The following is a 26743-nucleotide window of genomic DNA, read 5'->3' on the forward strand; positions in this document are numbered from 1 at the left end:
GCAAGGTCTGCGGGCTGGGACAGAGCCGCAGGAGCCACGGTTGCCTCAGGTTTCAAAGGGAGAATCAGGCAGCGCGAATGGGGTAGAGCCGTTCAATAAGGCCCCTTGTGAGGAACCGAGTTGGGGCGGGATATGAGTGCGGGAGGGAGGATGGGGCAGCTGGGACTGGACGGAGCTGAGGGCCAGCCTTAGAGGCGGAGCCTGCGCGGGGCTGGAGTTGGGATCTGGCGTGGGCGGGGCCTCAGGCTTCGGCGAGGCCGCACCTAAGCACCCCCGGATCCACAGCTCAGGTGAGCCGGGACTGCGCTGTCTCTTCCCAGGGCTAGGCAGTGACAAAGTAGGGAGGGAACTAGGGCACCGGTGCCCCAGCAACTCAGAACTTCTCTCCCAACTTGGGTAGGAACCGAGGTTTCCCAGGAAGACCCGACACCCGGCCCTTGAACCCTTCTATTCTAGAGCCACTTGCCCTAGGGTCTTCCGCGGGGCTTAGGGATCTGCGCTCCCTGCCTGAAATTGTACGTAAAACTTAGCAGTTTGTGCCTGTGATGTGTTCTGAGGTCCCCAGACCCCAAAGAAGTAGAAACCCATTGGTCCAAGTTCTTTGGTCACCAAAGAGGCACAGGTGCTCAGAGAGGACCATGACTTGTCCAGCGTTACCCAGCTCTGCCCACGCCTTGGCCAGGACTCTTTCCACCCATGCCTGGTGGGCCTTGACCTACAGAGATCCCCGATTCCAGGCAGGACCCCCTTCCTGGAGTACTCATTGACCCTGCCTGACCATGTGCTCCCTCCCACCCATGAACTTCCCTTCCCAGCAGCCAGCAGGAGCCTGGACCCCCTTTTCAGTCAGATTCCAATAGGACAGACACCCACATGGCCAGACCAAACTCCAGGCCACACTACTGAGGCCCCTTCAGCTAGAAACTGCACAGGGCCTGGAGTCCAGAGAGGGAACAGCTAATATTTTACAGGGCTTGGGTACTGGGGATCCTGCAAGCCAGATGAGGAAGGGGCAGAGATGTTCATAGTGGAGTACTTAGGAACGGGTCCCCAAAGGCCCTGGGAGGGGAGGAAGCAGGAGCAGGAGCAGGGAGGGGGCATCCATATCTCTGCCCTGATCAGCCATGAGCCCTCCTCCCCCACCATTGTCGGGAACTAGAGGCCAAAGTCTGCCCCAAGGTCAAAAAATTGATTGTTTTGCAGGAAGGGGGCAGGAGTGGGACCGTGGAGGGATTGGCAGGGAGGCACAGTCCCTCGTCCTCTAGCCTGGGCTAGGGGGCCACGTCTGGAAGGCTGTACTGAAGCCAGGACTGTGCCCCCACCCTGAGAGGGGGGAGGTGAGGAAGGGCCTGGGCTCAGGCTGCCTGCCAGGGCTGATAAGGGGCCTCTCAGGGCTCCCACAAACGGTTTATCACTGTAGGGGAGACAGCCTGCAGGGCTCAGGAGGGGGGACGAGCATGGAGCGGCTTTGGGGTCTACTCCAGAGGAGAGCGGTAAGAAAGACCAAGGGCGGCTGGGAGACACTTAGCCTTCTCTCCAGGTTCTAAGCCCCCTCCCAAACCCTAAGGCTGGCCTCTCCCCTTTCCACCTCCAACTCTCCCCTCCAGCCTGCCTCTCAGGGACCCTCTCCCCAGCCTTGGGTTCATGGCACCCCAAAAGTCACTGACCTTGTTATTGCCAGATTCCTTCCCATCCCCCAGGCCTCTTTCCCCAGTCTCATGCCCACCACGCCCCTCACAGCAAAGGTTGTCCTCACGACCCTCTCAGACCATCTACAAGCGAGTGGAGGGCACCCAGCAGGGGCGCCTGGAGGAGGAAGAGGAAGACAGGGAGGAGGGGGTGGAGCCATCAGCCCACTTCTGCCCCATGGAGCTGAGAGGCCCCGAGCCCCTGGGCTCTCTACCAGCTCGGCAAAACCTCGGATTCTGGGCAGTAGCAGGACGAAGAGCCGCCCCCTACCTGGTCCTGATAGCCCTTCTGATCTTCACTGGGGGTGAGTGGAGGGTCTGGGCTTGGGGAGATATCTGGGGTCCAGAGATGGGCACAAGGGGAATTTCCACTTGCCACCCACCAGCCTTCCTCCTGGGCTACGTGGCCTTCCGAGGGTCCTGCCAGGCATGCGGGGACGACGTGTTGGTGGTCAGTGAGGACTTGAACCATGAGCTGGGAGCGGACTCCCACCAGGGCACATTGTACTGGAGTGACCTCCAGGCCATGTTCCTGCGGCTCCTGGGGGAGGGGCATCTGGAGGACATCATCAGGTAAGGATCAGCCTGCCCCCTCCCTGGCCCTCAAAAACCATCATCTGCTCATCTGAGGCCCTTTCTGGGACTCCTTCCTCCGGGTGTCGGGGCCCCTTCTGAGCCCTTCCACCTGCCTCCCTAGCCCCCCTCCAGTGGTCCTGGGAAGGATGGCAGGCATCTGGCACAGAGAGGAGGGAGGGCAGTTCCAGAGATGAGACTGCAGAGGACACATCTGGGAGCTGAGGGAGTGACAAAAAAAGCACAGAGGGGTCCAGCCTCCAGATATGAGGTAGGATGGACTCAGAAAAGTCTTGAATGCTACATCAACGAGCTTGGATTTTGACCTTTGGCAGTAGGGAGCTCTGGGGGCCTCTGAGAAGGGGGAGTTTTAGGGAATTAGAAAAAGAAGCAAATGCATTTGTGGGGATCCCCTCATTTACATTATGAGGGATGCCAGTCCATACAAGCAGGCTAGAGTTTCTTTTGTCCTGCTGAGGTCACTTTTTCCTACTGAGAAGGAGCTGCGGGGATAGGGCCAGAGAAGAGGTGAGGAATTTATTTTTTTAGTGGATTCTCCTTGATTTTCCTAAGTAGAAAATCATATCTATAGATAGTGACAGATACATAGCTTCTTTTCCAGTGCTTATACCTTTTATTTCTTTTTCATTTCTTATTGCATGGGAGAGGACATGAATTTAGGTAATGCTGACAATAGATACCTTGCTTATTTCTTAACTTTCATAGGAATGTTTTTATAATACTCTGTCATTGAGTATGAACTTTCCTGCAGAATCCAGATAGCTTTTTAAAAGCAAATTAAGGACGTTTCCCTCTATTCCTAGCTTACCTGGGCTTTTTTTTTTTTTCTAATGATCGGGAAAGGAGGAACAGGGATCAAAAATTTTTTCAAATATTTTTCCAGAATGTATTGAGATGATCAGATGATTTTTCTTTAATTGTTTATGTAATCATTTGTATTATTAGATCTCCTTGTCTTCATCAGATCAACATAAACTTGACCAAGGTATATTATTACTCATTGATACACTGCTGGATCTATTTTGCTAAAAGACTTTAAATCTGTGGCATCAACAACATGCAGGGTTTTTTTTCTTCTTCTTCTTTTCTTGAGGCACACTTGGTAGTCTGGGTATAGGCTGAGCAGGTGGACAGTTTGACAGGTTTAGGGGTGGGGTGTGGCACTGTGGATGACATCGAAGGGCAGGGAGGCCAGAGGGAAGCAGTGAGAGGGGAGCGGACAGTGAGGTGATGCAAGAGTCTAGGCTGGATGGGGAGCAAGGGAAACCAGGGAGGAGCTGATAAACATGGAGAAATTGGACAGTCTGGATTGCTTGATGGGATTGAAAAACAGGTATAGTGAGGCTAAGGGAGTGAGCTGGAACCTGAAAAGCTCTAGCCAGTGAGTGGGATTTTAAAACTTTTAAGATTGATCTGATAAACTGTGTCCTATTAATCTAGGAGTCTCCAGCACCTACCATAGTGCCTGGCACTTAGTAGATGTTCAGTAAATTGGATCAATATTCCAGAGAGAGAATTCTGGGTAATGACAAGATCCAGGATATGGCCAGGAAAGTGGGTGACCAGATACCAAAGTCCTCCATGAAAGTGGATAAGTGACCAATTGGCTAGAAGATAATACCAGAGAGGAGGAACAGAGGGGGGAACCATTGGATGGCATGGGCTTCAAAGGAAAAGAGTTTCACCTGTGGAGAAAGTCAGAAATGTGAACAGTGGAGCCAGGAGCACACCTCCTCTCCAGACCTGGGTGATATGGGCACCTGAGCTGTCTTTTTCAAGTGTCCTGAAGGAGACCTGGCCTCCCAAGGAACAGCCGGGTTTCTGCCTAGGCAAAAAGTAGAAGGGGTCTTCAGTGATGGTGCTGAGAAGGAAGGAGTTGAGTTTGCTTGCCGTGGAAAGAGAACAGGTGGAGCCAGTTGACAGAGAGGCCATGCCAGGGGTGGGGATTGCCCTGGCAGAGGTGCAATGGAAGATCAAGGAGAGCTCAGATGACAGTAGGCTGCCTAGGTAGGTGGTAGCTATAGAAGAAGACAGGGTGAGGTCTCTAATGAGACAAGTCATCCGTGACTCCAGATTCCACGGGGAACCTTGATATAAGGTGTCTACATGAGGCCCAGCTGGAGGATGAGAGAGATGGAGGTCTCCTCACCTCTGCCCAGGATAGCCCTTTTGTAGAAAGATGTTTTCATGCCTGGAGCAAAGCACAGGCCAATGTGTGTACATGTGGAGGAGACAGTAGATAGGTGGGTGAGTTTGGCCTGAGCTGGGAAGAACTTGAGGGGAGGTGGGTAGGACCCCGGCTATCAGAAACTGAGGTTTAAGCAGAAGGATCCGGAGACCCTCTGGCACAACCCTGGTAGTGATGGGATGGGCGGTGATGGCAAGAGAGACTTAGGAGCCCCTCACCGCCCTGGGCCAGGGTGACCCCACACCTCCCGCCTCCCTCCATCTCCTCCAGGTGCCCAGAAGTCCCAGCCCCCCTCTCCTTTCGCACCCCAATCCCACCTCTCCCTGCGCAGGCAAACTAGCCTTCGGCAAAGGATGGCTGGTTCTGCTGGGATGGCAGCTTTGGCTCAGGACATCCGCGAGGCGCTCTTGCGCCAGCAGCTGGACCACGTGTGGCTGGACACGCACTACGTGGGGCTGCAGTTCCCGGACCCGTGAGTGCTACGGTTGGGGGTGGGGCACGGCACTTGGTGGTGGGGGTAGCCTGGCAGTGGGCGCTCACCACGCCCGCTCCTCAGGGCTCACCCCAATACCCTGCACTGGGTCAATGCCTCCGGGAGGCCCGAGGAGCAGCTGCCGCTGGAGGACCCTGACGTCTACTGCCCCTACAGCGCCACTGGCAACGCCACGGTGAGCACCTCCTGCCCCGCCCCCAGGACCAGGCAGCGAGCCCCTTCCTTGGTGCAGGAGGAGGAACGCGGGGATCGCGCCTCATGGTCCCCCTCATCATCCCCTCCCTAGGGAGAGCTGGTGTACGCCCACTACGGGCGGTCCGAGGACCTGCAGGACCTGCGGGCCCGGGGCGTGGAGCCAAAGGGGCGCCTCCTGCTGGTGCGCTTGGGAATGATCAATTTTGCCCAGAAGGTGAGGGTCCCCGGATGCGGGGTGGGGCGGAGCAGGGAGGGTGCGGGCTGGGGAGCCCGAGGATCGGATGAGGGCAAATTGGAAGCGTCTAGAAGGCCATCAGAGAGAGAAAAGAAAGAACCAAATGGGTCATAAGAAAGTGCTGGCGGGGAACAAAACAGGAGGTTGTGGTGGGGAACAGAAGCACAAGGGAAAGTGGAGGACAGTGGGGTTTGAGGGCTGCCAAGGCACTGCGGGAGGGTAGAAGATGAGGTCCAGGGGGTACCCCCAGCCTCTCTGTGGACCCACAACTTCAGATTAGAGGCTGTGCCATTCCACTTTTAGTTGCTCCTCCTGCCTTTGCAAACCCATTTTTCTCTGGGAGAAGGACTCCTTTAGCTACCTCCCTTACCCAGGTGGCCAGTGCCCAGGACTTCGGGGCCCGAGGAGTGCTCATATACCCGGACCCAGCAGACTTCTCCCAGGGCCCACACAAGATCAGCCTGTCCAGCCACCAGGCTGTGTATGGACATGTGAGTCCGGGGGGAGCCAGCAGTGCCTTCCTGGGATCCCAGGGCTGCGCCTCCTCACCTAGGATGAGGCTGGCACACTATTCCTGGGAGCCCAGCTCACAGATTCATTGTGGTGGGCACCTCTCTCCTGACAGGTGCATCTGGGAACGGGGGACCCCTACACACCTGGCTTCCCTTCCTTCAATCAAACCCAGTTCCCTCCAGTCCAGTCCTCAGGCCTCCCTAGCATCCCAGCCCAGCCCATCAGTGCGGACATTGCCTCCCTCCTACTGAGGTGAGGGGCATGTGGGGACCAGGAAGGGAGCAGGCTGGGAGAGGTAGGCTGCTGCTAGCCCAAAAGGTGCCTTTGGGTGAACTAGAACAACATGGCTTTTCTGGGTGGGCCCAGCCTCTTGTTTGGTGAGTGGAGCTCCAGCTGGATATCACACCCACCTCTTCTGGGCACCCCTGAGCAGGACACAACCTGAGCAACTGTCCAAAGCAACCCTGGCTGCACTGGGTACAGATGCAGTGAGATGGAGTCAGAGGCTGGGAGGGGGAGAAAGAGAGAAGAGGGGGCTTTGGGCTCTTTTATAGCCTAGACTTTTCCACCATTTCCAACTCTTTCTGCCCCACCCCTCTCCAGGAAGCTTGAAGGCCCTGTGGCCCCCCAAGAATGGCAGGGGCACCTCCCAGTCTCCCCTTATCGCCTGGGCCCTGGGCCGGACCTGCACCTGGGGGTCAACAACCACAGGGCCTCCACCCCCATCAGCAACATCTTTGGCTGCATCGAGGGCCGCTCAGAGCCAGGTGTGCTTGCTTGGCCAGCATCACCCACAACCTGCAGGAGGGGAACTGGGGTTAGCACGGAGGGAGACTGGCAAGTTGGGGCTGGGCTGGGACTGAGGGGAGTGGCAGTGAGGAGACCTCAGGGTCAAAGCTATCCAAAGACAGAGTGGGCAGTTCTGCGCAGATGTGAGTTTGCTAGCAGCGGAGGTGAGCGAGCATAAGGTGGGTGATGTGATAGCATGAATGGGAGGTCAGATTTGACAGATGAGCCTTTCAAGCATAACATGATGGGGATAACAGTGGGGAATTAAAGTGGGTTCTTGAGCCAAAGAACCTATAAGCACTGAAGGTGAGGCATGGGGAGGCCTGTGATGAGGGTACTGACGATGGGAGTGTGAGTGGGGAAAGATTAGAGATTTAAAAGGGGAAAACCTGTAAGAACACTCCAGCCCCAGGCACCACAATGAAGGAGCAGACCACCAATGAAGGAAAGGCCAAGGGGTGAAGAGGCACTCTCTTTAGGGACAGCAGGGATGGCAGGGTTGGGGCTGCAGAGATGTGAGGGCCCTGCGGAAATGGACCCTCCCCAGGGTTGGAGGAGAAGCTTCTGGGTTCTGCCCCTGTAAGAAGTGGGTCCCCAATATCCCCTCCCCCAGATCACTACGTTGTCATCGGGGCCCAGAGGGACGCATGGGGCCCAGGAGCAGCCAAGTCTGCCGTGGGGACCGCCATACTGCTGGAGCTGGTGCGGACCTTTTCCTCCATGGTGAGCAATGGTAAGGTCAGGGCCTGGGCCTGGGCGGGGCAGCTGGGGCTGTGGCCTAAGCCAGGACAGGGCAGAGGGGCAGTTAGGAGCACAGGGTGGAGGATGGCCTCTTGGACCTGGACTCCAAACCTGGCTCTTCCACGTCCTGGCTGCATGGCCACTTCACCTCCTTTTCCTCATCTAAACACGAAAGTACTAATAATCCACGTGTGAGTGAAGATTAAGCAGGAGATTCCCTCCCTGTGTAAGCAATCCCCATCGCTGATACAGCTGAGTCAGGGCAGACCCAGGTGAGATGGGCTGGGATGGGTGCTTGATGGGAGGGAAGGACAGACCCCAGGGGACCTGAACAGAGAAGACAAAGAGGGGGGTCTGTGGCCCCCAGCTGAGCCCACCCTCCCTCCCCCTGCTGCCCCCAGGCTTCCGGCCCCGCAGAAGTCTTCTCTTCATCAGCTGGGATGGTGGTGACTTTGGGAGTGTGGGGTCCACAGAGTGGCTGGAGGTAATCTGGGGTCCTGGGCAGGGAGTCAGGCAGTGGGGAGAGGCAAGGGGATTTCATACTCCACACCCCTCACCCACAGGGCTACCTCAGTGTGCTGCACCTCAAAGCCGTAGTCTATGTGAGCCTGGACAATGCAGTGCTGGGTGAGTGGAGGTAGTGCCACCGCCTGAGCCCCCACAGGTGCATCCCTGGCCTCTGGGCAAAGCCTTGAGCCTGGCATCCCTCTCTGCAGGGGATGACAAGTTCCACGCCAAGACCAGCCCCCTTCTGATTAGCCTCATTGAGAACATCCTGAAGCAGGCAAGAGCTGGGCCAGCAGCAGGGGATGAAGGGAAGGTGGCGGCCGCCAGCGCCTGACTACTTCCCTCCACCCTGCCCCTAGGTGGACTCTCCTAACCGCAGTGGGCAGACCCTCTATGAGCAGGTGGTGTTCAACAATCACAGCTGGGAAGCCGAGGTGTAAGGAGGGGAGGGAGGAGAGCTGGGGGAGGGGGTGTAATATGGAGGGAGCCTGAATCCACACAGCACTCCAACCTGCCCATCCCCAGGATCCGGCCGCTGCCCATGGACAGCAGTGCCTATTCCTTCACGGCGTTTGCGGGGGTCCCTGCCGTTGAGTTCTCCTTCACAGAGGTGAGACTTCCGAGCCCTGCCCCAAAGCAGCAGTCCCTGGGCCTGTCCGCACCGTGCCTGCGAGCCAGCTCCTGCTCTGTTCCAGCAGGATGGCCCGGCGTACCCATTCCTGCACACTAAGGAGGACACCTACGAGAACCTTCACAGGGTACTGCGGGGCCGCCTGCCGGCCGTGGCCCAAGCTGTGGCCCAGCTCGCGGGGCAGCTCCTCATCCGGCTCAGCCACGATCACCTGCTGCCCCTCGACTTCGGCCGCTACGGGGACGTGGTCCTCAGACACATCGGCAGCCTCAACGAGTTCTCTGGGGACCTCAAGGTCCAAGATGCTAACCCCGCTCCCGGCTTCTGGCGGTGGGGGGCGCTATATCCCCTTAAAGTGCTGCCCGGGCTAGGGGATCTGGCCCCTCTCCCCCTTGTTTTGGTCCCCTCTGGCAACCTGGCCCCTTTACCCCTGCTCCAGTCACCTAAGCCCCTAGGACCCAGCTCGTACCCGCCCAACCGCACAGGTCTCTCTCCCTTCATTCTGCCCCCAGTATTCTGTACCCCTATACCTCTCCACTTCTGTCAGGCCCGAGGTCCCAGCCCCGTCTCCTAGCGCCTGGACTCCCCACCTCCCCACCACCACCAGGCCGGGGTCCTGGCCCTGCCGCCGGCCCCAGCCCGCGCCTCCGCCCTCAGGCCCGCGGGCTGACCCTCCAGTGGGTGTACTCTGCGCGGGGGGACTACATCCGGGCGGCCGAGAAGCTGCGGAAGGAGATCTACAGCTCGGAGGAGAGCGACGAGAGGCTGACACGCATGTACAACGTGCGCATCATGCGGGTGAGGCCCCGCCCGGCCGCCGCGCCACCCGCCGCCACCCCCCATCCCCGCCACCGCCTGGCAGCCGGCAGTCCGCGCCGCCCCGCCCTCTTCCGGCGGCGTGGGGCCCCTCTTCCCCGCCCTGCGCCTGTGCGCTGCGCTCCCCTCCCCTCCCCTCTCCTCGCTTTCACTGTCCCTGTCTTGGGGCGCACCCAGTCCTGGATGCATAGTGCTTTGCTCACAGACCCACCGGCCTGGAGTGACTACTGAGGCAGGCCTGCAAAGTGGTCAGACAGGGAGGGTTAGCCCCTTGGCAACAGTCGCCTGGCCAACACGTGGCAGAACTGAGACAACAGCACCCCTTCCACTTTCCCACTGCGGCCTCACACCTCTGGAGAGAAAAAGCATGTCCACGGTGGTCCACAGTCTTAAGGCACAGCGATATGGCCCGAGAGGTGCAAAGGCTTAAGAAATTCAGAGTAGAGAGCTCTGTTCCTTCTGGTGAGATGGATGAAATCCAGAAAGGCTGCCTGGAGGAGGTGTCATGTGAAAGTTATACAAGATTTTACTCCCTTGCCGATCCCTCCTGCTTAGCTTTGACTGCTTTGCGGTCTGCACCGCATCTCCAGTTCCAATGCTTCCTCTTCCTTCCATTTCCTCACCCCAAGAGCCCAAACCTGCAACTTTTTGATCCCTGGAAATGTGTGGGTACGGACTGTGGACGTGGGAAAAAGTCTATAGGGCAAAATGGTAAGTAAGGCCATCCTCAGTGAGTGTGGGGTGAGCAGGGAACCTACAGGGCACGGTTTGGGGATAATATCTCTGGCCCTTACGAGGTCTTGTTCTTTCTCCCCCTTCCTTGTGCCTGTTGTGTCCCTGCCTGTTTCCCTTGGTATCATTCATACTCTCTTTCTGTTCACAAACCCACTGCTTTTGCTCTTTTGTCCTGGCTCCTTTCTCCTGAATTGGACATGGTTCATTCTCATTCACGGATCTTACTTTAACCCCTGCTGTGCCAGACTCTAGAAACACAAAAAGACATCCCCTCACCCTACCTCTGAAGTTGCCATGTGCCCCTCAAGGGATAAAGGGCATCTCTGTGTAAGGGACATGATTCAGACTCAGGGCTGGAGAATAAAAGATGAAGGGCTTCAGAACCTGAAAGACAGGACTAGGCCAGACACAGGGAACTTCGTGGATCTAGACCAGGGGTTGGTAAACTATAGCCCGCAGGCCAAATTTGGCCAGCCACCTGTTTTCGTAAATAAAGTTTTATTGCAACACAGCCATGCTCATCGGTTTTCCCATTGTGTGTGGCTGCTTTTGTGCTACAGCAGCAGAGTTGAGTGGTTGCAACAGAAATATAGTCTGGCCTGCAAAGCCTAAAATAGTTACTAGCTAGCTTTTTGCAGAAAATGTTTGCTGACCCCTGCTTTAGACTATGATGTGAGTCTTGAAGAACAGACAGAATGGGGGTTGGTGCAAAAAGAGGATGTTTCAGGGTGGAGAGACCAAGAATAAGGGTGTGGCAGAGAAATAGGCCTGGTTCTCCTTGGGAGCAGGGTGTGGACCAGCAGAGCCAGAACAGAAGCCCTGTGGAGGAGCAGAGGGGAGTGGGTAAGGGATCAACTACAGGGAGCTTGAATGCCAGGGTAAGAAGTTCATGTTTTTAGGGTCTGGTCATCAAGGCAATTAGGAAGGTTTTCAAGCAGGGAGGTGATGTGGGCCAAGCGGAGTTTTAGGAAGGACTTGGCCAGACTGTAAACAGCCTGAAGAGGGAATGAAGTTAGTGACGGCTGAGCTCTGGGTGAAGGGACCAGACTGATGTGAGACATTTGGAAAGAAAAATGGACAGACTAGGTATTGAGAGAAGAGGAGGAGAATAGTAATAGCAGCTGCCATCTACTGAGGGCTACCGTGTACTAGGGCTTTACATAATTTTCTCCCATAGGACTCCTCCAAATCCTGTGAGTTTGCTAGTATTGTACACAGAAATTGAGGCTCAGAGAGGCTAAGTAACTTATCCAAAAATCACACAGGAAGTGGTCAAGCCAGAATTAGAAACCAGCCAGTCTGATCTTACAGAGAAATTGGAAACCAAATTCTGACCCTATGTTCACCCTACTCTTACTCACTTTTGAGGTTGAGAACCTGGCACCTGGGGTACACCATGGTGCTCATGAGGGAATGTGAGTGCAAGGGTCAGGTTTCGGAAGAAATTGGTGCCCACATGTGTGTGAGGCTGTGGCTGGGTGCCCCCTCCTCCAGCTGGAGGTCCAGTAGGTTCAGGGACAGGATTCCAGGGGATGATTTGTCAAGCAGACTTGGTAACTGTCCCCATAAGGTCTTGGTTGAAGCCAAGGTCATGGGTGAGCTCTTTGAATGAAAGATGGAGGTCTTAAAAGGTTAAGAGTGTGTGAAAGCACTCCCAGAGATACTGATTCTGCTGGGGTGGCACCTATGCAATGCTAACTTGAAAAACTTCGTCAAGTGATTCTAATGTGCAGCCAGGGTTGAAAACCATTGGATTGTATGTAATGAGGAGAGCAGAAGGTGGAGGTGGAACGTTGGGCCTGCCCACAGTTGGGAGCAGAAGGAACCAGAGAGGCTGGCAGAAAGATGGGAGAACTGGGCTAGGAGCAAGGCCATCTCAGGAAAGATGAACAGCTTCTGAGTCAAGAGGGTGAAGACCCAGAGTCACGCACTTCATTAGGACTGGCCTGTCCCCTTGACCTTTGATTCTAGGCTGTGATCGTTTGCAAAGGCTGGGAGGAATGATTGGTTTGTGGGAGGTAAGGGACAGCAGAACGATAGACCATTCTTTGAGGATTTGGGCGGGAGTGAATGGGTGAGGACCGAAGATTGGGGAGACCTAGATGCAGGCTTGGAGGCTCAAGGGATGGGAGGAAAGGGATCCAACCCAGGACACTGCAGGAGGGCGCATCCTACCCGGCTACTGGTGACCTCATCGAATAACCACTCCTGATTGAATGGCCAAAGTGGGGTGGGACTTAAGAGACTTCAACAATATTTATTAAGCGCATACGAGGTGGCAAGCTTGATTTGGAATTGCCCTTCAGGCCTTCGCTCCTACCTGATTCCCTTCTCGGCGCAGGTGGAATTCTACTTCCTGTCCCAGTACGTGTCGCCGGCCGACTCCCCATTCCGCCACATCTTCCTGGGCCGCGGAGACCACACGCTGGGCGCCCTGCTCGATCACGTGCGGCTGCTGCGCTCCGGCGGCTCCGGGGCCCTCGGGGCCGTCTCATCCCAGGTGGTTCCGGGCCTGGGCTTCCAGGAGAGCCGCTTCCGGCGCCAGCTGGCCCTGCTCACCTGGACGCTGCAAGGGGCAGCCAACGCGCTGAGCGGGGACGTCTGGAACATCGATAACAACTTTTGAGGCCCCCACGTGGCCCTGACTCCTGCTGAGAGTACCTGCTCTTCTCGAGTGATTTCTGGATGATGGAGGTGCCCGTGCACCTCCCGTTGCTGACTGATTTCTTATTAGCCCTTGTGGTCTCTCCAAGGGGCCCAGCGATGATGTCAGCGCAGACACCCACACACCCCTGGCCCTGGAATGTCGGTGAGCAGTGGGATGGTCATACTGTCAGATAATCAGAGAGCAGCTCCGCTCCCTCAATCAGAGCGCCTTCCTCTTCAGGATCGGGGGGTTCCCCCAATACCCAGCTAGAGACCACTCTGGAAGGTTTCATAGGGCCTGGGACCTGGCTAGCCTTGGTGGGAAAGATGGCTGGGACCATAGCCCCTGATCAACGCATGGCCTGTGGTGGGAAGGGCTGGGATTTGGACCTCAATAAACCACCTTGTGCCACCTGTTGTTTACAAGCAGTTTTATGTGTCTTCCTCATCCTCACCTCACCCAGTTATCCCTCCCTTAAGACCTTGGGAAGTGTTGGGCAGAAGGGACCAGAGAGGTTGCAAGTGAGAATGCTGTCCCCACAGGGAAAAAAGCTGTTCCTGTTACCTAAAGACCTAAGGAAACTGCCTGAGGAAATTAGGAGGGCCCTTCTCCAAAGACCACCATGGGGTGGGAGGCTGGCTCTGTACCTTCTCCTGAGACCAGGGATGGCTACATAATTTGCAAGGCCTGGTACAACATGAAAAATGCAGGGTTTCTTGTTCAAAAAGCAAGAACAAAGCTTTTTTCTTTCTTCCACTGTCTCTCAACCTGTCCTGGTGGTTTTTAATTTGTCATTTAAGGGCCAGAACCCTCAGACAAGGAAATAACCCAGAGGCACTCAGGGTTCTGCCCCACACCTTGGTACAGACAGCACGTGTCCAACCCGGACCTAGATCCAGACCCGGATCCTCCCTGTGCCTGCGCCCAGGTCCCTGCTGGGGAAGGAGGATGGCAGCTGTGGTTGGGTAGGGGCAGGGAGCTGACAGGTGAGAACCCATCCAGGTGAGGCAGGACCCCCAGCACATGCTCATCAGACTATACTGCCCAAACGTAAGTATGAAGGTAAAATCATTAAAAATTTCAAGACGGAGGCTGCAGAGTATTAACTCTCAAGCCGTTACACAGTCGTTAGATTGACCCAGCCTGGAACCTCTCTCCCCCACAGGGACCCTTTGGCCAGTCTTTGCCCGGTGAGGTGGAAGCTGCAGGAAAGCAGGGAATTACAGGTGCTGCTGGTACTGCTTTTCCTTTTAATCATAGTCTCAGGAGGCCGCAGCCCTGGTTCTCACTTCCTGGCAGCTGCATAAATCCTAGGGTCCCTTAGTCCTCTCGTACGGTGTGAGAGGTCCTAGCCCGCTCCTCAGGATGCTGGGAAGAGAAGGCCTCTTAGTTATGGATGCTGCTGCATTCCAGGATGAAACTGCCCCCTCCTTACCCCTTTGAGTCTGATTTGGTGGGTTCTCAGGAGCCTGGACTGGGGGTCAGAAGCCTCCTTGGCTCTTTGTTTCTCTGATACACTGTCCAGCACAAATTCTCTGGAGTCATTTCTCAGCCCTTCTCCACCTTGTCCATTTGCTCCCTGTAGTATACAGAGTAAATTTCTGGACAAAGAGATCCACATACCAATCCCTGAAATCTGAGTGAATGTTACCTTAAATGACGAAAACATGATTAAGTTGAGGATCTGGAGATGGGGAGTATTTGGGGCTGAACTGTGTCCCCTCAAATTCATATGTTGAAGCCCTAACCTCTAGTACCTCAAAATGTGTTTGTATTTGGAGATAGGGCTTTTAAAGAAGTGATTAAGTTAAAATGAGTCTCATAGTGGGCCTAATCCAGTCTGACTGGTGTCCTTACAAGAAGAGAAAGATTGGATGCACAGAGAAACACCAGGGGAGTGTGTGCAGAGGGGAAAGACTACGAGAGGACATAGGGAGAAAGGGACCATCTGCAAGCCAAGGAGAGAGCCTTCAGGAAAAACCAAACTTGCTGACACCTTGATCTTGGACACTGGCCTTCAGACCTGTGAGGAAATTAATTTCTGTTTTTTTAAGCCAATGAGTCTGTGCCAGCCTTAGCAAACTAACACAGGCTGATTATCCTGGATTGCAGACGTGGGGGAGGTCATCACTAGGGTTCTTATTAAAGGAGGCAGGAGGATCAGAGACAGAGAAAGGAGATTTGACAACAAAAGCAAAGGGTCAGAGTCAGAGAGAAATTTACAGATGCTACATGCCTTTTTTTTTTTTTTTAAGTGACTCAACACAACGATCATTTGTTATTTCCGTGCTTGGCTTTAAAGATGGAGGAAGGGGTCACCACCCAAGGAATGCAGATGGCCTCCAGAAGCTGGAAAAGTCAAGGAACCATTCCCCCTTAGGTGCCTCCAGAAGGAACCAGCCCTGTTGACACCTTGATTTCATCCCCAGAAGACTCATTTTGGAGTTCAGACCCCTAGAACTGTAAAAGGATTAATTTATGTTGTTTTAAGCCACCAGTCTGTGATAAACAGTTATGGCAGACACAGGAAGCTAATACCCACCCATCCAACTACTGCAAGCTCAGTACTGTTTTCTAACAAATTTACTTATTAAAAAAATCTGCGTCCCAAGCCCCCTGCCACCCCCGCCAGTAGCTGCCCCTACATAGCTTTGTTTCAGGAAGCCTCCTGATTCCACTGGCAACAAGGCCTTTTCACAGCAAATACTGTTAGCGGATGGAGGGACCCCTAACTTAGGAGGCCCACCAAAGTGAGGGTCCTTGCTGCCAACTGCAAAAGAATTCACACAGTGGAGGCAGACGGATGAAATGAACAGCCGCTTTATTGCTCAGAAAGGGAAATGGAAAGTGCTCATGTCAGGAGAAGGGAAGTAAAGCTCTTGAGTGAGGAAGAGGTGCTCAAGCAGGGGAGCCATCAGCCAAGATGGGTGGTGGTTGTCATGGCAATCGTCAACTGTCATGGCGCTGGTAGGTGTGTCACTTAGCATGCTAATACATTACAATGAGCGAATAATGAGGCTCAAGGTCCACTGGAAGTCAAATCCTCCACCGTCTTGGACTGGGTGGGTTCTAACAAGTTCTTGATTCTTCTCTGCTTATCTCAGAGACTTAGATAAGACTAATTAGTTCCTATTTGAGGGAGGGGCAGGGCTATAATCCTGGGGACAACAGCCTTGGTAACAAAAAGGAAAGTTGCTTTTAATCAGAATGCCTGCAATCTGGTGGGCCCAGCATCCTCTCAAAAAACCATCTCCAAAAACTTTGTCCAGCCGTGAGTTTTAAAGGACAATGAAGGAATAATCTCAGTTACTCGTTGAGATAGGTGGTCAGAGTCGTCGCCATCCCCTAGTGCCTGCCGACTTGTCCTCATCAACTGCTTGAGCCCGCTCTTCTGTAACTCGGGGAGGCCTGGGAGACTTCAGCTCTTCTATAAACAAGAGGTGAGGCTGGGACGGGAGTACAAAGGGTCCTGCTCCCTTTCAATACCAGCAAGATCTTTCATGTGTGATACCTCAAGTACCTTTTTGGGATCCTGGGCACAGCCAGCCCAGTGCGAATGGTTAGTACTCAGACACACTAATTTGGTGAGGGGTTTGCTGGGCAGTGGAGAGAGCCCTCCTCACTTCCCAGACACAGGCTGCAGAGCCATTCTCTGCCCACTGGGGTCAGCACAGGGTGTGGGAGGGACAAGACTTCCAGGGCAGTGAGGCAGCTCCCAAGTCCCCTGAAGTAAGCTGGAACGACAGATAACCTTCCAGCAGCATAACAGAGTCTGCCTTAACGTTATCTTGCTGATTTTTGTCCCCAATCAACAATCTCCAGTCACTGGCTGCCCTTCTTCCTTTCCTCCCGTTTACCCTGCAAGTGAAGGAGAGTTGGAAGCCTGCCTTTCAAGGAGCCTATTCTTTGCCTTTGCCTTATTTGCTCCTGCCTGGTGAGGCTGAGGCTATGTCAGGCAGTGCCATTTCCCCCTCATCTTGGCAGGGGCCTTGGTGTTTTGGACCCACAGGGGTTGAAGTCAAAGGATGAGACAAAATAAAAACAGATGAAGGGACAAAAGGCAGAAGAGGATTCTGGGGATGGGAAGCCTCCAGGCAACCCTGGCAAGAGGCTCTGATGGCTCAAGACCATGAGACCTGAGTTCTATAGCAGGTGGGAGCAGGTGGTATTTGTTTCTTTTTAGCTTAGGTATGCTGGCTTCGCGACAGGACCCTATCCCTAGGGGGTAGGGCTAAGGGAGATCTTAAAAATCAACTTTCCCAATTCCCTCCTTTTAGAGGTAGAAACTGAAGCTCAGAAGAATTTAAATAACTTCCTCAAGATCACATGTTTTTTTCAGTGCAGCCCCAGGCCCAGGACCCAGTTCTTCTTAACCCTCCCTGGGCCTCTTCACTGTCCCAGGTGCTGGGTCCCCTGGGAGTAGGAGGAACTGGAGAAAAGAAGTAGGAAGAAAGGGACATCTTCCCTACAATTCTCAATTCAATTTTACAAATTTATTTTATTCAACTTGGAAAATGAATACAAATCCCTGGGTTTTGGGGGTGGGGTAAGGGCAGGAAGGAGGAAGAAGGAAGCAGGAGCTGAGGCAAGGTTATGAGCATCACAGTGGCTGTCTCACGTCCAGGTCCATGTCCCTGCCCAGGGAGGGGGCTGGAGGTTAAGCTTGGAGCTCAGGTCCGGAGGAACACCATGGTCAGGAGGCCTGGATGGGGAGAAAGAGCAAGGTTGTATGTGCAGCCCAGCAGCTCTGTGCACCTTCTTTCCAGCCACCACTCCCCTCTCTCTCTGGGGCTGGATCCCCTGCCACCACTGTGCTTACCCAAGACGTAGGCTGCCACCAACTTTTGTCCCAGGGAGACGTGCAGGATTTGGGGCAGCTGGCTGCCGAGTTCATCCTGGAGCGGGAGAAGCAGGAAGGCCACAGAGACTATGCCCGTCAGCAAGAAGAGGAGGAAGGAGCTGGTGGCTAGTTGAGGGTGGGGATCTGGGAAAAAAAGGCCCATTAGAAGCCAGCCCCCACTCCTGTCCAGCCCAAGGTCCTCCAGGGAGGAGGCTGAGGATGGAAGGTGTACCCACTTATTATTGGACACAGGTGGTATCCTCTCCTCCTTGGAGCCTCAGTCCTCACAGCCACAAGAAACCCTCTTCCCTTTTGTCCCTTAGCATCTTTTTTCTTCACTCTGCCTTGATTACTGGCTCCTGTGTACCCACCTGTCAGGCAGGGACCTCTGTCTTCCATATATACACACAACTTGGTACAGCATCATGGCTCAATACACGTTTTTTATTGGGCTGAACTGAGCTGACTTCAGGGAAGTCATGAAGTCAGAGCTAAGGGGGGAATTTTCCCTCAAGTGGAAGCCAGAAACCAAGGAAACTGCAAAGTCTGCTTTTTTCCATAACCTGATATAAAAATCTCAACTTCTAGGAATGTTTTCGTCCAAACACAAAGAACTGAACCAGATTTCTTCAACTCTAGAGTGGAGCTCATCTCTAGCATCATGCTAGGTCCTCCCTCCGTTAGGCTAGGTCCTCCCTCCAGGCATAACTCAAGAATTCCCATGCCCAAACTCACTTTCTGGGAAGTGTTGGGCCGTGGGTGGTGCTGTCCAGGAAGGAGGCCCTGGATGGGGTGTTGGGTCAGGCTGTCCCTGAAGCTTAAGGGGGTATGCAGGGGCCCTCAGAACCGAGGTGATGTCCTTGCGCCCCACCACACGGCCCTCTGTTCCCTCCTCAGACAGCTCAATGCGGAAGCGGTCCTGGACGTCATAATGGCTGGGATTAGGGGCCACGTGGCGAATCACACTGGTCCCAAAGAAAGGAGAGAGGCCCATTGAGGGGCAGTGAGTGAGAGGCAGTGATCCAAGTGGATCCAGGTCCCACTCCCAGGAAATTTTCCCTTAAGGACGCAGACAGAGGGTGGGGAAAATAGGCTGAAGAGGACCGGGTCTCAGACTTAAGACCACAGCACAGTAATTCAGAGAAAGGTGGCAGCGACCCCTGGCTTCCATCAGCCTCCCCACCCTTCCAACTCACATGTCAATGCAGGATTGAGGCTTCACATATCCTTCCGCGTCAAACACTGTGTATTTGGCAGGTGCTGTGCACAGGACTGGAAAGGAAAAGGCACACACAGACCGACTATTGCCTCAGAGACCCTGCACAAGTCCCGCCCCTGAAGTCCCCCTTGCCTTCTACCCCAGGGCTGGACATCCGACCATACTCATCTGACTGCTGCAGCCCACACAAGCTCCCCAAGTTCTGTCGCCAGTCCCCAGATCCCTAGCACGAGGCGCCCATCCCCTTCACCTCGGAAGCGAAGCGCTGCTCCCGTGGGGTTATAGAGGGTCAGCAGCTGCCGGGGTCCGCTCCGCTGGTCCGCCCTGAATACTAGATCCGGGGGAAAGACGAGAACCGGGACAACAGGTCCGGAGAGAGGAGGGGCGCCCCGGGACCCCCGCCCAGGAGCCCCCGAACCCACCAGCTCCTGGTCCTGGGGCGCCCCACGGCGCATGCACGCTCTGGGCGGTGGAACATCCGAGGGCAGAGCTCAAGGGACAGGGCCTGGAGTATAGAGCTGAGGGGAGAGAAGGGCGAAAGGGAACCGGATTAGATCTTAGGGCAGGGCCTGGACCGATGCCGCCGCCGCCGCCTCGGAATCCCGCTAGATGAGGCCCCTGCAGACCAGGCACAAGCCCCCCAAACCCTTTCTCTCTCCAGCTCTGCCCTAGGTCCCTTTAGGCCCCGCCCCCAATCCGTACCTCGATGGTCACGCCCACCCCGTAAACCCTGCCCCTCGCGGCTCGCAGCCCCGGCCCGTGTCTTCAGCCCCGGTTCCAGAGCTCCATAAGCCCCGCCCCACAGCGGCCCCCGCCCCTTCCGGGCGTCCCGGGAAACCCGCCCCCTCGCTCGGGCCAGACTCTACTGCCTGACGCAGCGGCCTCTTCCGGAGCTGCCCTTTCCGCCGAGAACTGTATCTGTGCCTCCCTGAGCTGGAGCCCACGGTCCTTCGGGCTTCCATCTCCGAACGGCCTCTTGTGCTATGAAGCTCACCTTCTGGTCACAGCACCTGCCAATCAACCTGTGGATGGACCAGGGCTGCCATCTTCCCAGGAGACCGTTTCTGCTCTTTCGCCGTACGGCCTCTGTCATTGGCCAGAGCGGCCTCGTTTCAGCCGTAAGTATACTCCGATTGGTGCGCTTAAAGAAGTGATTGGCTTGATTCCAGTGACGTAAAACTTTACGAGCGTCAGTGGCTAGAACGCTAACCCTGGAATAAGTAGTTGGGGGACCCTGGCGAGGCTGGATGTTGGGCTATGTTCCTTCCTTCCCTTTCTAAGACAGTCTAGATGACTAGAATCACATCTCGCAAGGGAGCCCTCTTTCTCCACTTCAATCCCAGGCTCTCCTAGAAGCCTCTGTAGCAACGAAAGCCGCTTTTTATAGTACTAGTTGGGGGTTGCTCCCTGTTGGCCTACTACTCTTCTCCTGATTCCTTCCTGCAGGGAACTCGGAAATCAGTCACACTTGCAGACGGAATTAAGATTCAACTCGCTACTTAAATCGTCCCACCGAATCTTCAACTCCCTTTACAGACTAGGAAACAGCCTTGACAAGGTGAAGAATATCACTCCTGTCCCACACATTTGGTTTGCTGTGGAGCAAAACAAAGTTGTCTGAAAGCCTTCCCTGAGCACCCCTATCAAACGTAGAATCTCCCCTTGTCTGTCCTCTTATCATGCTATTGTTTTCTTCCTAACACTCTTAGGGCTACTTGACCTCCTGTTTATTTTAGTTTATTTCTGCTCCTGTAGAATGTTCTTTCCACAAGAGCAGGGACTTTGTTTTGTTGTATTTTCCACACCTAAAATAGTGTCTGCCATTTGGAATGAACCAAGGAATGAGTAGGAGGAACTTTTGAGCTGAGATCTGATTGAAGTTAGGAATCGAGCCAGGATTTACCTGTGGAAGAGAATTCCAGATAGAAGGAACAGCAAAGGCAAAGCCTGGAAGTAGATGTGTACTAGAAATGGCCAAGGAGCCAGTGTGACTGGAACAGAGGTTGTAAGGGAGACAATACTCAGAGATGAGATGAGGTGAGAGAGAGGACGCAGATCCCCTAAAGCCTCAGAGCCCACAGCAGGACTTAGGATTTTATTCGGAGACTGAGAGAAACTATGGGAGAGTTGTTTTAATTTATTTTTTTAACAGCTTTATTGAGATATTTTTGACCCATAACAATTGTATATACTTAAAGTGTACAGCTTGATGTTTTAATATATGTATACAGTGTGAAAAGAGCACCACAATTAAGCTAATTTACATATTCGTCACCTCTACGCAGTTACCATTGCCTGTGTTTGAGTGTGTGTTGAGAATATGGGAGAATTTTGAGCAAGGAGTTGGCAAGATTCGACTTACATTCTTCTTACTATTCTTATGGTATGGTAACTATTGAGTTTAACGAATGAATGGAAACAAATCCCCAAGATGAGCACCAAAACCATGGAAATGGAGATGTGACCCCTTCCTCAGTCAAGAAACATTTATTTGGATAAGAAAGGGGTCCTTAGGGCCACAGTCCGAGGCTGGCCTGGGCTTAGGCCTGGGACCCAGCAGCCTGAACAGGCTGGGATGGGCACCTCCTCTTGCTGAGGTTGGTGAGGATCTGGTCCTGATTGGGCCGGTATTGAACCACGAAGTTCTCTGGAGGAAGGATGAGACCTCTGTTCTCTTCCACCTGGCTCATCAGCAGGTAACTGGCTCCTGGGGAGGGGGAGGGAGGGATTGAGAGCTCATGTTATTGAGACCTTGTAGATGTACCTCCTCACCCCAGTCTCTCAGATTCTACCTCTATCGTGTTCACGAGGCTAAGTCCCCCTCTCCATTTCCCCACATCTCCATTACCTTTCTTCATGAGGGGGCAGTGCTTGCAGGGCACGTAAAACTTCAAGGAGGTGTCAGTGGGTGGAGATGGCAGATCCAGGCCTCCGGTTTTGTAAACACCAATGAGACTGACAGTCACGGTGAGGCCCTCCCCTGGGCCCCGAACCATGGACTTCACTGTTGCGGTCACCACTGTGAGAGAGTTGAGGTGAGAGGTGAGGAGACAGGAGGCCAGGGCAGGGCTGGAACTAGAAAGAAGGGGAACTTTGGGGACAGGAGGGGAGGTTAGGGAACTGAAAGGGCAGAGCTGGGGATGAAGCTTCTTACCCAGGTTGCTGTTACAGAAGTTGCTCTGCAAGGTGCCTTTCCGCCGGCACTGCTTTGGGCAGGGGACACTGGCTGCACCTGGTAGGGGAGGGGGGCACTGTTTGTGGAGGATAACCTACCCAGCAGGTAGGAAGGACCACTTTCCCCACCAAAGCCTCATTGCTTTGACCATGTTCAGGGCCCTATCCAGCTTTGGGTCCCAGCACCCAGTACCAGCCCTTAGCACAGAGGCGACACCAGTGAGTGTTGTATGAACAAATGAATGAGCTTAGGAAGGACCGCTGATACAGCTCCCTTCAGTCTGAGTCCACTTCCTCTCCCTTCCCAGACTTACCGGGGCCCACCGGAGCTGCCTCTGCCTTAGGTAAGGCCTTCAGTTTTTCCTCAGGTAGGGGTTCAGGCTTGACTTTGGTCCCGGCTCCAGGCTTGGGGCCTGGGCTGAGGAGTGGGGGACTCGACCGGGAGTCCTCCCCCGGGCTCCGGGCCGGCCCTTCTTCAGTGGCGCCCCGCGGCAGGGTCCTGTAGGAGGCTGAGAAGCCGTCGGCCGTGACGCTGAGGTCCGAGACGAACTGGACAAGGAGCTCGTTCCCTTCAGAGGAGATGGGACTGCGGGCGGCGGGGCAATGGGGTGTGGCGGTGCGAGGGCGTCAGGCGGGCAGCGCATCCTGCCCCCTACCCGGGCCGGTGGCCTTTTAACCTCTGCCCCTCGGTGGCTGCATTAGCTTTCCGATTTCGCCAGCCCCAGTCGCCTCTTGATCTGCGGACTCCAGGCTTGGCCCCAAACCCAGCTGCCTGTCAGGCGGTCTACCTGATCCGCCCACCCACCTGGGCGCAGCCCACGTCTTAAGCTAAGCCCCGCCCCTCCCACCAGCAGAGCGCGGTCCCTGACTCCCGCACCTGAGGCGGTGGAGACGCCCAGATTCCATCGCCCACCCGGGTCCCGCCCCCTCACCCCGGGGCGGTGTCGCCGCAGAACTTCCCCAGCCGCTTGGCGTCGTCGCTCACAGCTCCGTTGAACACGCTGACCGAGTCATAGCGGCAGTAGGAATCAGGTTCCAGGTCAAACTTTCCGAAGGTCAGTGAGATCACCTAGCGGCAGGGAACAGGCAGAGGCTGCGCGGCGGGATTCCGGGGCGGCCGAGGGCGCGGAGCCCCCACCTCTCACCTCCTTCACCTCGCCGTTGCCTCCGGGACGCTCGCAGCGGCCCCCTCTCTCACCTTCCGCATCCCCTCGAACCCCCTCTCTTAATGCATTCAAAACACGGCTCGGAGAAACACACCCATGGGAACCCTGCAGTGGCGTCCGTCGCCGTAGTCCGCAAGGTCAAGTCCACTTCCACCACCACCACATACACGTAACGCAGAAATCAGTTTATATCAACATCAGGTACCTCGCTTTCGTAAGGCTCGTCAGTTGCAATTTTACATTTTTTGTTTGGATGCAAGCAGGTCTGGGTCTGTTTTTGCTCCCCACCAAGGCAAGCTCAGTGCTTGGGACATAGTAGATGTTCAACAAATCTTTGCTGGCTGCATGCTGGAGGACACCGCCTGGGTCCCCGAGGGCGGCTCGGGCAGGGGGTCAGTACCTGGTCCGGGGGCGCGATGATGTGCCAGGAACAGCTGATGCCCGGGGGGTAATCGGACTCGGGCCAGTTGGGCGTGGTCAGGGTTCCCTGGGCCTTCTCCAGCCGCCCCCCGCAAAATTGGTGCTCTGGGGAGGGGAGAGAGGAGTGGGGGTGGGGGGCGGTGGAGACCCTCCGTCAGCTGGAGGAGAACTCTAGGCTGGGAGCCCGTGCAGAAAGCTCAGATGTCTGGGTCTCAGGATGAGGGGGCGAGAAGAGGGGGAGGGAGGAGGGGGGTAGGTTAGCAGAGAAGGGGCTCGGAGGAGCGGGGCTCAGGGAGGTCTTGGACCGCGGAGGGTTTATCTTGGACTACCCGGCGCCCTGGCGGGCGGTGGAAGGGGGAAGAGGAATTGACTGGACACGCTCCCTTCTTGCCCCTCCCCCTGACCCGAGGTCACATCACTCCTCTTCCCCTGGGAGATCCCATCTCCCCAGTCCGGCAGAGAAGTCTCCATCGTGGCTGGAGAGTCCCCATGTTGTGAGGGTGCCCTCAAATTGGGGCACAGCCCGGGAGGCTCCTTTGGGGAGGTCCCTGCCTTAAACATTTAAGGGGAGACTTCTGCCGCCAGGAGGGGGTTGATGGGACCGCAATCGGGAGCCCCGGGCTGGGTGTAGGAGGTTCCGGGTCGGGGGAATCTAGTCCCCCGGTCCGGGGCTGCCCCCTTGCGCCCGTCTGAGGGAGCCCGATTGCGGACGGGGGCGGGCAGTTACTCACCGTCCCAGTAACCCCAGGCCGCCCATTCCACCCGCGGGTCCGTGACCCATTTCCGCCTCGCGCCTGGGGGGGGGCCTGGAAGAGGGGTGGGTGGGAGCGGGAGGTGGGGAGAGAAGACGGGGAGGAGGGACTGAAGGGGCAGTTAGTGAGGAAAAAGGGTTAAGGGAGATAATGGGGGCCCCAGGCTCTTGGGGTGGAGGTTAAGGCTGGGGCGGGGCCTGCGCCAGGGGCGGGCTAGGAGAAGGAGAAGGCGGAGGTGAGGGAGGTCTCACCAGTGCCTGAGGTGGCCCGCCCGCTGTACCAGAGCAGGAAGCCTCGTCCTCCCGTGCCCTCGTCGGATGTCATCCTCAGGGTCACCTGGTTGCCAGGGGCGACTAAGGGCGCTGGCCGGAAGGTCCCACAGAAGCGTCCAAGCCGCTGGCCCGAGGTTCCAGTCCCAGCAAAGACCTCCAGAGCATCGTAACGGCAGGAGGGGTGCAGCTCCAGGTCAAAGACTCGGAAGGAGAGAGTCACAGTCTGGCTCTCAGGGACCTGATGGCGGGACAGGGGTGGGGACCTGCAAAGTCAGGCCAAACACAACCAGGTGGAGGGCACCTCCCTTTCCCCAAGCATTTCCTACAGAAACTGGGCCTGAGCGGGCAGGGGCTTTGTCAGGGTGCAGAGCAAAGGGCTTGTGACTTGTGCAGGGGACAAGACCTGAGGTCTGTGGAGAGACTAAAGTGGGTGGGCACGAAGTTGGGAAAGGAAAAGCAGGCTCTGAGTTAAGGTGTGAGGACACCTGCCACGTGTTATTGTGAGCACTGATGCCATCAGTGACCAGAGGGGAGGGGCTTGGACTTCCCCAGGGAGAAGCTGTGGTGCTTCAGGGTGGGCAGGGGGTGATTCCCTTAGCAGTCATGCCTTTGGCTGCCTGGACCCAGGCCTTGGAGACTTTGACAAGGGGGTAGTGGCCAGAGGGGCCTTCTCACCGTTACTGTCCAGATGCACTCCTTATTGGGGGGGTAGTGGTTAGGGAAACCCTCACTTGCCAGGTAGCCGGACTCCCCAGTCACAGACCCTCCGCACAGGAACACAGGTCTGGACAACAGAAGAGACGCCAGCCATGAGTAGGGGAGTAGCGGGGAAACTGGGATAGGGTAAAGAGGATGGGGAGGCCAAGGAGAGAAACCAGGGGGATGAGGGAGAAAGGCCCGAGGGATCTGGGGTACCCTTAGCCAGCCAGGACGGGACTGGGGTGGGAAACACTCCAGCAGAGGGTCAGGAAAAAGTGGGGCCAGCAACTTGGCTGCCCTTCCAGCCCCTTGGAGGCCCCACCCCCATCCCAACAGGAATTCCCGGAATCCTCCTCAGCCCCCCTTCCTCATTCTCCCCCCTCGCCCTGCCTGGCAGTCAGAGACAGGAGCCGCCTAACTAATTCCAGATGTGGACACAGCCACGAGGCGGTTGGGAGGGGTGGGGGCGGGGAGATGAGAGAGAAACAGCGGCTTGGGCCCTTATATTGAATCTGGAGACTGGGTTCCCTGAGCTCCCAACTTTTGCCCTGATCCAGTTACAGCTAACTACTTGAGTGCCTGACTCCCTAGTCTCCCACCTCCCCCCCCCCATCTCTCTAATTCCCTCCTGGAATCCAGATGTCCAGCTACCAGGCAAGTTCAAAGTCTTGGTGCTCTCAGGTTCCAGGCAGGGCCAAGGGTCTGAGTAGAGGGGGAGACTTAGAGGGCAGAGGACGGACTGTGGAGGAGTGAGGGGCAGTGGTGACCTGCAGGAGACAGTGATCTTGCAGCAGAGAGGGAGGACTTGGGGGCCAGAGGAGGGTAGGGGCTCTGGGCGATCTGGAGGGGAGATGTTAGCAAAAGAATCCACAAAATCCATAGGCACAACACCCCCCCACCGCCTTTTCCCAAGGAATCAGGGATTTCAAGCTATCTGGAAGGTGCCAAGAGACCTACCTGGTGTAGTTGGGGGTCTGGCCCTGGGCGAAAGGCAGCAGAGCCCAGGCAGTGAGGAGGGGCCCCAGGAGGGAGGCTGTGGCAGCAGGCAGCATGGCCGGGCGGGGGGAGAGGCGCTGGGGTCCTCAAGACAGAGGCAGCAGCTGAGTTCAGCAGCGGCAGCAGCAGCAGCAGCAGAGATAATCAGTGCCAGATGAGGCAGCCTCGGGTGTGTGGGCGTGGGGACTGGCCAGTGGGGCGGGCGGCAGGGAAGGCGGGACAGGGAGAGCAGAGCTGGGACAGTAGCGAGTCCAGGGGCCTCTCTGGGTCCAGGACACATAAATACTGACCTAGTAGGGGTTGGAGCAATGAAGGGCAGAGGGAGCATCAGGCTCTCAGCCATAATCCAGGCAATACAGTCATGTCATCTGGACCCTACTCTGTCCAGTGCCAGAGCATCCTTCCAACACAGCCTCTGGTCCTTCCCGAGGAC

At 55.8% G+C, this 26743-nt stretch overlaps 3 protein-coding genes and 1 long non-coding RNA gene across 6 annotated transcripts; 2 read left to right on the forward strand and 2 right to left on the reverse strand.

The window, feature by feature from the left end:
* The first annotated feature begins 216 nt into the window (after positions 1-216).
* On the forward strand, positions 217-13152 carry TFR2 (transferrin receptor 2). Its single transcript, XM_072942110.1, has 19 exons — positions 217-290; positions 1421-1493; positions 1741-1993; positions 2075-2261; positions 4802-4942; positions 5027-5138; positions 5250-5372; positions 5768-5884; positions 6019-6158; positions 6510-6673; positions 7309-7428; positions 7838-7920; positions 8000-8063; positions 8153-8220; positions 8303-8379; positions 8469-8553; positions 8642-8869; positions 9232-9372; positions 12467-13152. Exons 2-19 carry the CDS (start codon positions 1458-1460, stop codon positions 12749-12751), a joined length of 2424 nt encoding a protein of 807 aa, XP_072798211.1. The 5' UTR covers positions 217-290; positions 1421-1457; the 3' UTR covers positions 12752-13152.
* Positions 13153-17250: 4098 nt separating this feature from the next.
* MOSPD3 (motile sperm domain containing 3) lies at positions 17251-19955 on the reverse strand. Of its 3 annotated transcripts, none has more exons than XM_006219134.3 (6): positions 19826-19955; positions 19082-19349; positions 18809-18884; positions 18348-18577; positions 17592-17756; positions 17251-17474 (listed from the first exon to the last, which is right to left on the reverse strand). In XM_006219134.3, the coding sequence occupies exons 2-6, from the start codon at positions 19284-19286 to the stop codon at positions 17443-17445; spliced, it is 708 nt and encodes a 235-aa protein (XP_006219196.1). In that variant the 5' UTR covers positions 19287-19349; positions 19826-19955; the 3' UTR covers positions 17251-17442. The 3 variants fall into 3 exon arrangements, with proteins under 3 accessions (XP_006219196.1, XP_031532683.1, XP_015107445.1); XM_031676823.2 differs by lacking the exon at positions 19826-19955 and adding an exon at positions 19534-19629; XM_015251959.3 differs by lacking the exon at positions 19826-19955 and having other exon boundaries at positions 19082-19520.
* Positions 19629-21111, forward strand: LOC116280032 (uncharacterized). The gene is made up of 2 exons (XR_004189353.2): positions 19629-19949; positions 20278-21111. It is a non-coding gene; the product is annotated as an uncharacterized lncRNA (long non-coding RNA).
* A 184-nt stretch (positions 21112-21295) lies between these two features.
* On the reverse strand, positions 21296-26587 carry PCOLCE (procollagen C-endopeptidase enhancer). Its single transcript, XM_006219133.4, has 9 exons — positions 26272-26587; positions 25291-25399; positions 24595-24853; positions 23572-23696; positions 22938-23074; positions 22320-22591; positions 21986-22063; positions 21680-21850; positions 21296-21538 (listed from the first exon to the last, which is right to left on the reverse strand). Exons 1-9 carry the CDS (start codon positions 26364-26366, stop codon positions 21372-21374), a joined length of 1413 nt encoding a protein of 470 aa, XP_006219195.1. The 5' UTR covers positions 26367-26587; the 3' UTR covers positions 21296-21371.
* Between the last annotated feature and the right edge of the window lie 156 nt (positions 26588-26743).

The sequence above is a fragment of the Vicugna pacos genome, chromosome 18 (assembly GCF_048564905.1).
Source record: "Vicugna pacos chromosome 18, VicPac4, whole genome shotgun sequence".
In the NCBI taxonomy this organism is placed as follows: domain Eukaryota; kingdom Metazoa; phylum Chordata; class Mammalia; order Artiodactyla; family Camelidae; genus Vicugna; species Vicugna pacos.

Bases quoted from the DNA above. Each gene is read 5' to 3' on its own strand.
- TFR2 (XM_072942110.1), top strand. From the start codon at position 1,458: ATGGAGCGGCTTTGGGGTCTACTCCAGAGGAGAGCG. The intron at 5,373-5,767 runs GTGAGGGTCCCC...TCCCTTACCCAG, and splicing joins TGATCAATTTTGCCCAGAAG to GTGGCCAGTGCCCAGGACTT. The intron at 8,870-9,231 runs GTCCAAGATGCT...CTCCGCCCTCAG, and splicing joins AGTTCTCTGGGGACCTCAAG to GCCCGCGGGCTGACCCTCCA.
- MOSPD3 (XM_006219134.3), bottom strand. From the start codon at position 19,286: ATGCGCCGTGGGGCGCCCCAGGACCAGGAGCTGGTGGGTTCGGGGGCT. The intron at 18,578-18,808 runs GTGAGTTGGAAG...CTTTGGGACCAG, and splicing joins CCTCAATCCTGCATTGACAT to TGTGATTCGCCACGTGGCCC. The intron at 17,757-18,347 runs GTGAGTTTGGGC...TTTTTTTCCCAG, and splicing joins GGCCCAACACTTCCCAGAAA to ATCCCCACCCTCAACTAGCC.
- PCOLCE (XM_006219133.4), bottom strand. From the start codon at position 26,366: ATGCTGCCTGCTGCCACAGCCTCCCTCCTGGGGCCCCTCCTCACTGCC. The intron at 22,592-22,937 runs GTGAGGGGGCGG...CGCCGCCCGCAG, and splicing joins TGCGGCGACACCGCCCCGGG to TCCCATCTCCTCTGAAGGGA. The intron at 22,064-22,319 runs GTAAGTCTGGGA...CTCCCCTACCAG, and splicing joins GGCAGCTCCGGTGGGCCCCG to GTGCAGCCAGTGTCCCCTGC.